The sequence below is a fragment of the Mytilus galloprovincialis genome, chromosome 10 (assembly GCF_965363235.1).
Source record: "Mytilus galloprovincialis chromosome 10, xbMytGall1.hap1.1, whole genome shotgun sequence".
Lineage (NCBI taxonomy): Eukaryota > Metazoa > Mollusca > Bivalvia > Mytilida > Mytilidae > Mytilus > Mytilus galloprovincialis.
This window is the reverse complement of record NC_134847.1, coordinates 26,265,934-26,278,646: the sequence shown is the minus strand read 5'-3', so window position 1 is coordinate 26,278,646 and position 12,713 is coordinate 26,265,934. Positions and strand designations below refer to the sequence as shown.

At 30.6% G+C, this 12,713-nt stretch overlaps 1 protein-coding gene across 2 annotated transcripts; it reads right to left on the bottom strand.

Annotated features, from left to right (window-relative positions):
* Positions 1 to 412: 412 nt before the first annotated feature.
* Positions 413 to 5,552, bottom strand: LOC143047278 (G2/M phase-specific E3 ubiquitin-protein ligase-like). 2 transcript variants are annotated; one of them, XM_076220318.1, is made up of 4 exons: positions 5,315 to 5,552; positions 3,289 to 3,514; positions 2,458 to 2,627; positions 413 to 1,627 (listed from the first exon to the last, which is right to left on the bottom strand). In XM_076220318.1, the coding sequence occupies exons 3-4, from the start codon at positions 2,555 to 2,557 to the stop codon at positions 1,380 to 1,382; spliced, it is 348 nt and encodes a 115-aa protein (XP_076076433.1). In that variant the 5' UTR covers positions 2,558 to 2,627; positions 3,289 to 3,514; positions 5,315 to 5,552; the 3' UTR covers positions 413 to 1,379. The 2 variants fall into 2 exon arrangements, with proteins under 2 accessions (XP_076076433.1, XP_076076432.1); XM_076220317.1 differs by lacking the exon at positions 5,315 to 5,552 and having other exon boundaries at positions 3,289 to 3,594.
* Positions 5,553 to 12,713: the final 7,161 nt, after the last annotated feature.

The window sequence follows — 12,713 nt, the reverse complement described above, 5'->3', positions numbered from 1 at the left end:
ACCTCAACACCCTCCTCTCGTTTTCCAGGAAAATCTGATATTACCACAAGGAAATTGTGTTTTCTGGTAAGTAGCACTATCTTGTGTATCAACAGAAATTTCCCCAATAGATTTAACAGTTCTTTGAACATCATCGTAATGGTCCGGCAAGAAAAATGACGACCTTGGGGACAATTTCGATAACTTCCCCTCATGCTTGTCTTCCCCAGGCATGGCTGCCATCTTGGTTGGCAGGCTGGGTTAAATTTGGCCCAGTAGTTCAGAGGAGAAGATTTTTGTAAAAGTTAACAGACGATGCTTGACGACGGACGCTTGACGACGGACAACAGACGCCAAGTGATGAAAAAACTATGTGTAATCATGGAATGTTCCCATTTTCCCTAATCTATATCTTGGTGAAGAGTGAATCAAATTTCATTTATTAAAATAAATTTTTTAATTATGAATATATACATTTTTAAGAACAAAAAACATCATAAAAATACTATGTTTTCCAACACATCAATACTATACTAACAAATGATACAAAATTTACAAAGAAGTGGCTACAGCTCATGTGACCATCATAATATAACAAATGAGCCTGTAATCGCTAACCTGAATTAACTGTGATCAGAATGTTTCAGGGGGAAATAACACAGTCTTGAAAGCCATTTTAAGTTCTAATTTCTCTATGAGTTTCAGAAAAGATTTTTAATGATTCTTTGTCAAAATAATTATAAGCCCAATTTGCTTATTTTTCAAAATCAGTAAAGGTAATTTTGAAAAATCTGTGCCACCTTATGTTATCTTGTACACTTGTTTTTCTTAAAACTGACTTTTTTTTTATCAAACTTAGCCTCTTGTTTTGTCTTTTTCAAATAACTGGAAGTCCATTGAATTGTATTCACTTTCTTATGAAATTTGATATCTTTGACACAAATTGTATGGATATAATACCAGAATGGCTTTATGCTTTTCTGACTTTAGAAAGTAAAAAAAGGGTTAATTCTCATCACAGAAACAGAAACAGAACAGAAATCTAGTATTTAATAAGTATATCATCAAATATTTAATTCTCGGGATTTGAGTGAATAAGGAAATAAGCTAGAATCGTGAAAATCCAATTTGACCTGTAACTTGTCATATTAAAACAATACATCAAATATCAAATCAATATCTTCAAGCATGAAGAAAAAAAATCTGACAGACAGACAGTGCAGACCTAAAGTACCCTTACTTAAAACAAACTGAATCATATGAAAATGTGTATGCAGAGCATCAATACTTTTTGCAGATACTTTTAAGATCTGATAGACAGTTTCATAACGGTATATAAGGTACATTAGAATATTTATATTCTTTCGGTTGGAAAAACCTTTTTTACTAAGAGGTTAAATTTAACCAAAGCCAGGACCTGAAACAATGGATTCAATCATTATGTCCTTAAAGGTATTGTAATTCTTTAAATGAAGTGGTAGAACAACTTCAAATGTACATGTTGAAACTTTAGGATATTTTCTTTCTTCAGTAAAACCAATTGAGAAGCGAGCATCAAATCCTCCTGGAGGTACTGAGCTGCAACCAGTTATGAATCTAAGAACATCATCCACTTTAACAACACCACCATCATAGGTACACATTCCATCTAAAAATATATCAATTATGATAAAATATAATCATATCGTTAAATTAAAATTACATTTTTGTTGGACTCACCACTATTAATTAATTGTTGAATCTTCCCACCACTACATACCAAATTAAAGAACCTCAGTGAGCACGCTCACATACCCCACGTCCCTACCTTGTCATTGGAGAAATTAAATAAGCGTAAGAAAAGAAAATTGTAATATAAAAAAAAAATTGAATCATAATTTTCTGTCAATATGCACATCTACATAGAATGTCCTTATTATCTACAAAGTTTCATCAAATTCTGTTGTGTGGTTTCAGAGGAGTTGCAATGACAAACTATTGCAGAAGTACATTGAAGCAAATACGTTCAAAGGAGCGTAACTCCTAGAAAAAAACTGAATCGTAATTTCCTGTCAATATGCACATCTACGTAGTATGTCCTTATTATCTACAAAGTTTCATGAAATTCTGTTGTATGGTTTCAGAGAAGTTGCTATAACGATCTGTTGCAGAAGTACATTAAAGCAAATAAGTTCAAAGGGGCTTAACTCCTGGAAAAAAATTGGATCACAATTTCCTGTCGATATGCACATCTACATATCATGTCCTTATTATCTTAAAAGGTTTTGTGAAATTCTGTTGTGCGGTTTTAGATGAGTTGTGCTGACAAGAAACAGAACTGATAGACAGACTAACAGGTGAAAAACATTATTATTACGTTATTTAATACTAGTATCAGGTTAAATATGTTTCAGACACTAAGGTTCTGATTGGACTATCAACAACCAAGTTTAACACAACAAAGTTCAACTGTATATCAGCAGAGGTAAATACACATACCTTCACAATCATGCACAAAACTTTCAAAGTTTTGAGCAACATCCTCAGATTTATGCCTAGCATTACTGCCAGTTCTTCCAAATGTGCTGACATCCACCATTCCACGAGGATCTCGGCAGATATTTTTGGTGGCTTACCACATCTGTGACATAAAATTCTCTCAAGCTGACCTGAAAAATATCAACATGTTGACTGTTGTAAGCATGACGATAGAATCTAGGACTATCATTACGAAAAAAGTTATCCAATTGCAGTAGAATATGCCTTATAAATATTTTACATAATGTGATTTTAGTGTTGAAAGATAATACAAATGTGTTTATGTGATAGTAAAGATCTGGAAAAATCTAGACTGTTATGACAATTTAATTTACTACAGGTATTTTAAACATTGAAAGAGCCATCTAAATTCAATATTTTATCAATATCTCAATTAATGTTTCTGCATTGCTTGGTAACATTTAGCTATATTTGAGAATAGTTTAATTCTGGATGTATCACGAATTCTGATTGGCTGACGTTGATCGTTTATCAGCTGATAGACATAATTTAGTCATGTGACCGTGACTTCATCAATGTTTTTCATGGTTTATTCTCCTGTAAAAATTGGAATTTAGAATTAAATTATAAGAGATAACTGTAATATTCTATATTTCTAATTGAAATAACATAAAAAAATGTGATGTACACTTTAAAATTTAGTATTCCCCACATTTTTGATGTTATTTCTTCATAGACAGAAAACATATTACAGAAAGAAATTATAATGTATGGAACATGATGATTAATTAAGAAGACATAGTGATGAAATAAGCTTGAATCACATTTTACCTTGTTTATTTTGTAGTAAAGTTTTTAATCCAACACACTCTGTGCCTTCCCAAAATGCATCAAGCATTGGTTGTTTTCTGAGAATTTCAGAGTTACTCAGTATCAGTGATCTGACTATTGTATATTTTGTCTTTGCATTAAGTATTGTACAAATCCCAGCAGTTTCCAATACATTCATCACTGATTCATCTTCCATGAGATATTCTGGATTATCAGCATCCTGGATCTGTAAATATATCCATCGTATGTAAGGATGTACTAAGGTGAAACTTAGAAAGTCAAGAATTTGAAATTGAGGCTATGATTGGAAAAACTACATGTATTTGTTAAGGAGCAAAATAATCTATAAATATTTTTTGTAACTGTTTTTATCATATCTTTTATAATTTTGTCGAGTTTTCATTATGTTTGTTTTGTCTATGTATTTGCCATAACTAAAATTGGTTTTGTTTGTTTTGCAAATAAAGATTATAAATATATTATTGTATGATTTGTATTAATGGTTAACACTAATGTACTATGAGTTATCTTATAAAGGATCTAAGCTAATCTAGTAATGCCAACAAAACTAATATTTATAGTATTTATATACTAATGATTTACAGCGGCGTATTAAAAATTCTCATTTAGGGGGGGGGATTGATTGTCCTAAGATGGGACCCGTTCGAGTCCTGCCTCACTGATGCCCTATGTAACCAACCATTTTTTTTTTCAACAAAAAAGGGGGTCATTTTTATATATGAAATATCTTATCATATCATATACTTAGACTAAATAACATATGAATATTACTGATTGATAATAACACTAAATTAACGTAAACTCCATGCTATTTATTACAGCATAGGCTGCATTTAATATAGCATATGCTGTGTTAATTATAGCATATGTTGTGTTAATTATAGCATATGCTGTATAAATTACAGCATATGCTATATATTATAGCCTTATCGACATTATTTACAGCATAGGGTACATAAATTATAGCTTAAGCTGTAGTTTATATAGCATATGCTGTATTAATTGTAGCATATGCTGTATAAATTACAGCATATGCTATATATCATAGCCTAAGCGACATTATTTACAGCATAGGGTACATAAATTATAGCTTAAGCTGTAGTTTATATAGCATATGCTGTATTAATTGTAGCATATGCTGTATAAATTACAGCATATGCTATATTTTATAGCCTAAGCGACATTATTTACAGCATAGGGTACATAAATTATAGCTTAAGCTGTAGTTTATATAGCATATGCTGTATTAATTGTAACATATGCGAAATAATTTACTTTTAATCCTTTCCGTACGCCATGTACCTTTCCGTGACGTTATCACATGGCATTCCGGTAATACTCGGCAAGTTCAGGAAAATACACCTCAATGCTACGTTTTCAGTGAAAAACATTACAAAGTAGTATACAAAACAATTATTTGGATACTGGAAAGTATATTGTGTAAAATAATAATAATACAAAAAAAAAATATTAATTAAATGCATTTTTAAAAGCTTCAAGCATAATTTAGAAAGTTACTTCAAAAAAAAGTTGACTTTTCCAAACAGTGTTCAATATGAATATTGTTGAATTATTTATTTTGTCGAACTGTCCATATTAAAATATTTTTCTTCTCTGTTGAGGCATATGATATATAAAGATTTCATATTGAATGCACTAAATCTGGGGTCCGACGTCCGTGAACTTTTAAATCTTTGAACTTCTATTTTGGAACCATGTAAAAGGATCAATATATGAATCTGTTAAATTCTTCATTGTTTACACATATGATAAAAAGATCATAACATGTCATTTTTCATATCCAATGTATTATCAGCCCTCGGTCAATATTAGTTTTTCGAGCCATACGGCATTTGGACTATATTGAACCTAGGGCTGCCATGATAATACATGCATGGGTTATTAATGAACTCGTGGAGGTCTTTAATGAATTATAAGTCCTCCTTCAACTATTACACAGTTTTAATACGACTAAGATGCCTAATAAAATCAAAATATCACGTACCTTTTCATACTTTCTATACAGCGAATTAAACTTTGAAGGTCTTCCAACAGTCCATCACATTGGGGATATAAAGTGTTCATTCTTCAAACATTCCTCCAGAGGGCATTCATTTGACTTATAGCTATTTCAATTACATCCATTGAAGTATCATCGCCGTTTAGCTCGCACATTGTCATTAACAATTGTTTGAGCGACACGGAGGAAACTATCAAAGTTCGCATCATATGCCATTCTAATAATATAATGAAAATGCATCAAGCATTGGTTGTTTTCTGAGAATTTCAGAGTTACTCAGTATCAGTGATCTGACTATTGTATATTTTGTCTTTGCATTAAGTATTGTACAAATCCCAGCAGTTTCCAATACATTCATCACTGATTCATCTTCCATGAGATATTCTGGATTATCAGCATCCTGGATCTGTAAATATATCCATCGTATGTAAGGATGTACTAAGGTGAAACTTAGAAAGTCAAGAATTTGAAATTGAGGCTATGATTGGAAAAACTACATGTATTTGTTAAGGAGCAAAATAATCTATAAATATTTTTTGTAACTGTTTTTATCATATCTTTTATAATTTTGTCGAGTTTTCATTATGTTTGTTTTGTCTATGTATTTGCCATAACTAAAATTGGTTTTGTTTGTTTTGCAAATAAAGATTATAAATATATTATTGTATGATTTGTATTAATGGTTAACACTAATGTACTATGAGTTATCTTATAAAGGATCTAAGCTAATCTAGTAATGCCAACAAAACTAATATTTATAGACGTTACGCACGGTATTGCGTCGCAAGACGTAACATGTATAATTGACAAATGTGACGCCATATACTAACTTTGACATTTTGTTATCAAGAGCGGAGAACCTACTCAATCGACTTTTATCAAATAAATACAATAAGCTGAAAATATGTTTCAAAATTGATCATGTATAAGGCAATTAAGTAAGGATCGTTTATATTTTCTGATCTGTAATGAGATGAAAACAAATGCAAATTTTTCCAATTTTATTTTGGATAGGATACATAGCAATCTTTAAAAAAAATCTTGCTCCTGGAGGGACACATGAAAACAAAAATATAGCTGAACATTTTTTTGACAAATTGAACATAAACACTTATGGTATTTATTTCAAAAAAATCGGTCATATAATAATTCAGCAATATTTCTTTTTATAAGGATTTTAGTTGAAATGGTTTTTTTTTTAGATTGAACTGACTTTTGTCCAATAGTTGTATGTGTCTGTGCGAGTTTTCAGACTATTTCTCTATCTTTTTAGCAAGGATGGTTTTATTTTACAAATACGTATTTATTTAATTCTTTAAAAATTATAAGACCATTGTACCTCGGATTCTAATCGGTTTCTAATCTATAAAGGTGTTTTAGATTTGCGTGAAAACTTTTGTCCATAAGAAATTATCCCTCGGCCCATTCCCCCTTTTCCCCTATGTTTATAAAGGGTTTATTCCTTATGTTTGTGTGTTTTTCTAATCTGAGTGTTATTTTGATTCAGCAGACCATTTTGGAATGAACACTTCCGGCATCATTTTAACTGCCTAAACAGCTCGTAAATAGTGTGTATTTGTATAAAAGACGCCACTGTGCAGAAACGTCAAAATGACGCCTTTGGACATAATGGCTAGACATAGGGAATGCTTTCCGAAAAAAAATGTAAGGTCATCATGTTTGGGAAAACACCCGACTCATTTAGCTATTTGTATGAACTAATAGTTTGTATCTTATAAATATGTTAGTTTTGTATTATAAATGCACATTTAGTATTTATACAACATGTTTCACCTAAGGAATGGACAAAAATTACGTTTGGACATAGTGGCTAGACATTTGATTTTTAAAAATTCTGCTTCAAGAAAACGTTTATTTTTACATTTGAAACTTTGGAAATGTTTATCTTTTTCAGAACTTTCTATTGAGTATAGTTTTAATATGATTTTATTACTTTATAGGGATAATAATAAAACTGAATTGTTGATAAACTTTCCTCATAACACATTAAGACAGGTTCCTCTGCTGAATATTTCGTTGAAGGCTTGCTTCAAATTTCAGCCATTACCAAAAAACGGGTATGATGTTATAATATAAATCTAGTAGGAAGCTGATATACTAAATTTCGCAGATTTTATGTGCAAAATTACAACGGAACATAGAAAAATGTATTTTATTTAATTTGAAATGTTACGCCGGACATGCAATTTTTAACGTAAAAGTAAGATTTGTGTGTTCAATAAAATAAATGTATGGTGCAAAAATTTATAGAATTAACTGAAAATAAGAAAAACATGTCCGGGCCTTTCTGTAGATATATGGATGTTGGTGATTTTATTTTGTATAGGCAAATGGTTGCTGTTCTTAAATCATATAATAACGTAAGTTTAATCCGAACGCATTACCGTGCGTAACGTCATAGTATTTATATACTAATGATTTACAGCGGCGTATTAAAAATTCTCATTTAGGGGGGGGGGGGGGAATTGATTGTCCTAAGATGGGACCCGTTCGAGTCCTGCCTCACTGATGCCCTATGTAACCAACCATTTTTTTTTTCAACAAAAAAGGGGGTCATTTTTATATATGAAATATCTTATATGTAATATAAGATATCTTATCATATCATATACTTAGACTAAATAACATATGAATATTACTGATTGATAATAACACTAAATTAACGTAAACTCCATGCTATTTATTACAGCATAGGCTGCATTTAATATAGCATATGCTGTGTTAATTATAGCATATGTTGTGTTAATTATAGCATATGTTGTGTTAATTATAGCATATGCTACATATAAATTACAGCATATGCTATATATTATAGCCTTATCGACATTATTTACAGCATAGGGTACATAAATTATAGCTTAAGCTGTAGTTTATATAGCATATGCTGTATTAATTGTAACATATGCGAAATAATTTACTTTTAATCCTTTCCGTACGCCATGTACCTTTCCGTGACGTTATCACATGGCATTCCGGTAATACTCGGCAAGTTCAGGAAAATACACCTCAATGCTACGTTTTCAGTGAAAAACATTACAAAGTAGTATACAAAACAATTATTTGGATACTGGAAAGTATATTGTGTAAAATAATAATAATACAAAAAAAAAAATATTAATTAAATGCATTTTTAAAAGCTTCAAGCATAATTTAGAAAGTTACTTCAAAAAAAAGTTGACTTTTCCAAACAGTGTTCAATATGAATATTGTTGAATTATTTATTTTGTCGAACTGTCCATATTAAAATATTTTTCTTCTCTGTTGAGGCATATGATATATAAAGATTTCATATTGAATGCACTAAATCTGGGGTCCGACGTCCGTGAACTTTTAAATCTTTGAACTTCTATTTTGGAACCATGTAAAAGGATCAATATATGAATCTGTTAAATTCTTCATTGTTTACACATATGATAAAAAGATCATAACATGTCATTTTTCATATCCAATGTATTATCAGCCCTCGGTCAATATTAGTTTTTCGAGCCATACGGCATTTGGACTATATTGAACCTAGGGCTGCCATGATAATACATGCATGGGTTATTAATGAACTCGTGGAGGTCTTTAATGAATTATAAGTCCTCCTTCAACTATTACACAGTTTTAATACGACTAAGATGCCTAATAAAATCAAAATATCACGTACCTTTTCATACTTTCTATACAGCGAATTAAACTTTGAAGGTCTTCCAACAGTCCATCACATTGGGGATATAAAGTGTTCATTCTTCAAACATTCCTCCAGAGGGCATTCATTTGACTTATAGCTATTTCAATTACATCCATTGAAGTATCATCGCCGTTTAGCTCGCACATTGTCATTAACAATTGTTTGAGCGACACGGAGGAAACTATCAAAGTTCGCATCATATGCCATTCTAATAATATAATGAAAATGCATCAAGCATTGGTTGTTTTCTGAGAATTTCAGAGTGACTCAGTATCAGTGATCTGACTATTGTATATTTTGTCTTTGCATTAAGTATTGTACAAATCCCAGCAGTTTCCAATACATTCATCACTGATTCATCTTCCATGAGATATTCTGGATTATTAGCATCCTGGATCTGTAAATATATCCATCGTATGTAAGGATGTACTAAGGTGAAACTTAGAAAGTCAAGAATTTGAAATTGAGGCTATGATTGGAAAAACTACATGTATTTGTTAAGGAGCAAAATAATCTATAAATATTTTTTGTAACTGTTTTTATCATATCTTTTATAATTTTGTCGAGTTTTCATTATGTTTGTTTTGTCTATGTATTTGCCATAACTAAAATTGGTTTTGTTTGTTTTGCAAATAAAGATTATAAATATATTATTGTATGATTTGTATTAATGGTTAACACTAATGTACTATGAGTTATCTTATAAAGGATCTAAGCTAATCTAGTAATGCCAACAAAACTAATATTTATAGTATTTATATACTAATGATTTACAGCGGCGTATTAAAAATTCTCATTTAGGGGGGGGATTGATTGTCCTAAGATGGGACCCGTTCGAGTCCTGCCTCACTGATGCCCTATGTAACCAACCATTTTTTTTTTCAACAAAAAAGGGGGTCATTTTTATATATGAAATATCTTATATGTAATATAAGATATCTTATCATAACATATACTTAGACTAAATAACATATGAATATTACTGATTGATAATAACACTAAATTAACGTAAACTCCATGCTATTTATTACAGCATAGGCTGCATTTAATATAGCATATGCTGTGTTAATTATAGCATATGTTGTGTTAATTATAGCATATGCTGTATAAATTACAGCATATGCTATATATTATAGCCTTATCGACATTATTTACAGCATAGGGTACATAAATTATAGCTTAAGCTGTAGTTTATATAGCATATGCTGTATTAATTGTAGCATATGCTGTATAAATTACAGCATATGCTATATTTTATAGCCTAAGCGACATTATTTACAGCATAGGGTACATAAATTATAGCTTAAGCTGTAGTTTATATAGCATATGCTGTATTAATTGTAACATATGCGAAATAATTTACTTTTAATCCTTTCCGTACGCCATGTACCTTTCCGTGACGTTATCACATGGCATTCCGGTAATACTCGGCAAGTTCAGGAAAATACACCTCAATGCTACGTTTTCAGTGAAAAACATTACAAAGTAGTATACAAAACAATTATTTGGATACTGGAAAGTATATTGTGTAAAATAATAATAATACAAAAAAAAAATATTAATTAAATGCATTTTTAAAAGCTTCAAGCATAATTTAGAAAGTTACTTCAAAAAAAAGTTGACTTTTCCAAACAGTGTTCAATATGAATATTGTTGAATTATTTATTTTGTCGAACTGTCCATATTAAAATATTTTTCTTCTCTGTTGAGGCATATGATATATAAAGATTTCATATTGAATGCACTAAATCTGGGGTCCGACGTCCGTGAACTTTTAAATCTTTGAACTTCTATTTTGGAACCATGTAAAAGGATCAATATATGAATCTGTTAAATTCTTCATTGTTTACACATATGATAAAAAGATCATAACATGTCATTTTTCATATCCAATGTATTATCAGCCCTCGGTCAATATTAGTTTTTCGAGCCATACGGCATTTGGACTATATTGAACCTAGGGCTGCCATGATAATACATGCATGGGTTATTAATGAACTCGTGGAGGTCTTTAATGAATTATAAGTCCTCCTTCAACTATTACACAGTTTTAATACGACTAAGATGCCTAATAAAATCAAAATATCACGTACCTTTTCATACTTTCTATACAGCGAATTAAACTTTGAAGGTCTTCCAACAGTCCATCACATTGGGGATATAAAGTGTTCATTCTTCAAACATTCCTCCAGAGGGCATTCATTTGACTTATAGCTATTTCAATTACATCCATTGAAGTATCATCGCCGTTTAGCTCGCACATTGTCATTAACAATTGTTTGAGCGACACGGAGGAAACTATCAAAGTTCGCATCATATGCCATTCTAATAATATAATGAAATCTGTAACAAACCGTTAATTCAATATTATATGTCAGGTATTGTAATATTCTCTTGTGATTTTAGTTGTAGAACATGAAAGTACTGTTGTTTCTTATCTTCAAATTTAGGGATGGTCAAGAGCAGAACGGACTTCTCGGCATGATCATCCCTCTGAGACATAATTAGCAAGGATTTCCAATCTTTTCCACTAATTTATCTTTAAGTTATCAGTAAAAGTTATAGATCAATTAGGTGGTCACCCAATGGGTCACTTATTGTACCCAGATGTTAACATAGCAGAAAGTAAAATCATAAATATACTGAACTTAGAGGAAAATTAAAAAAGAAAGTCATCACATCGCAAAATCAAATGATAAAACAAACTAATCGAATGGACAACAACTGTCATATATGATTTATGCACAGATATAAGCAAACGTGACAACTTTTTTTAAACCCTCCCCCTTTTTTAAACTAGCATTTTTTATCAGTTTCAATCATTTTTGTGTTATTCAGTATCATAGTTTATGAGATATGAAAATATTATTTTATAAAACATGCAGAGTGTGCCATATAAATCAAATCAAATATATTTTATTGCTAATCAAAGCGCCCACAAGGAGCAAATCATGACATACACATGATTACAAGTGATTCAATAGGATTAAGACGCAATGTTATAAAAAAAAATATTTATTAAGGCAAGTAGATGGATACAACAAGCACAGTGTTTAATAATATAACTAGTAAAAAGACAAAACAGCCTTTTCAGTTCTACCAGTGATCTTTCCTTCAATTTTATGTGAATGTGTTTGATGATTTGAGGAGCAAAATATTATGAAAAAAATTGGGGGTCACCGACTTAGTTTTGTCACTATAGCAACCTCAGTTTCGTGATTTCCCGAATATTAACATAATATGTGCTTAGTTTCTAAACTCTAAAAAAAACCTTTACATCATACCTACAAGCATAATTTTTGTTTCACGTTAAACAGTAGATTTGTGTCTATCCAATACAGAGTCAAGAGTTTAAGACTTTTATTGTTTTGATCTTTAGAAATATGATTTATTTCAGTCCCGCCAAAATAAAACGTAAAAATGAAAAACGTTTCGAGTATTAAAAAATATCTACCAATGATTTCTTCGTAAAAATTCCAAGAAGGTGCCATGTGTACTCTTAAAAAGAAAGCAAAAAAAGTGTATGTCACCGACCTTTCAAAAAAGTTACGAGTAACTTTCATATTTTTTGTCGTTCGTTTTGAAGAAAATAGTTGTCTTTCTTCAGAAAATTGAATCTGACGTCATAATACAAATTTTCCTTTCTGTTGCACTATTTAAAGATCTTTAAAGAAAATCGGAAATTGGACA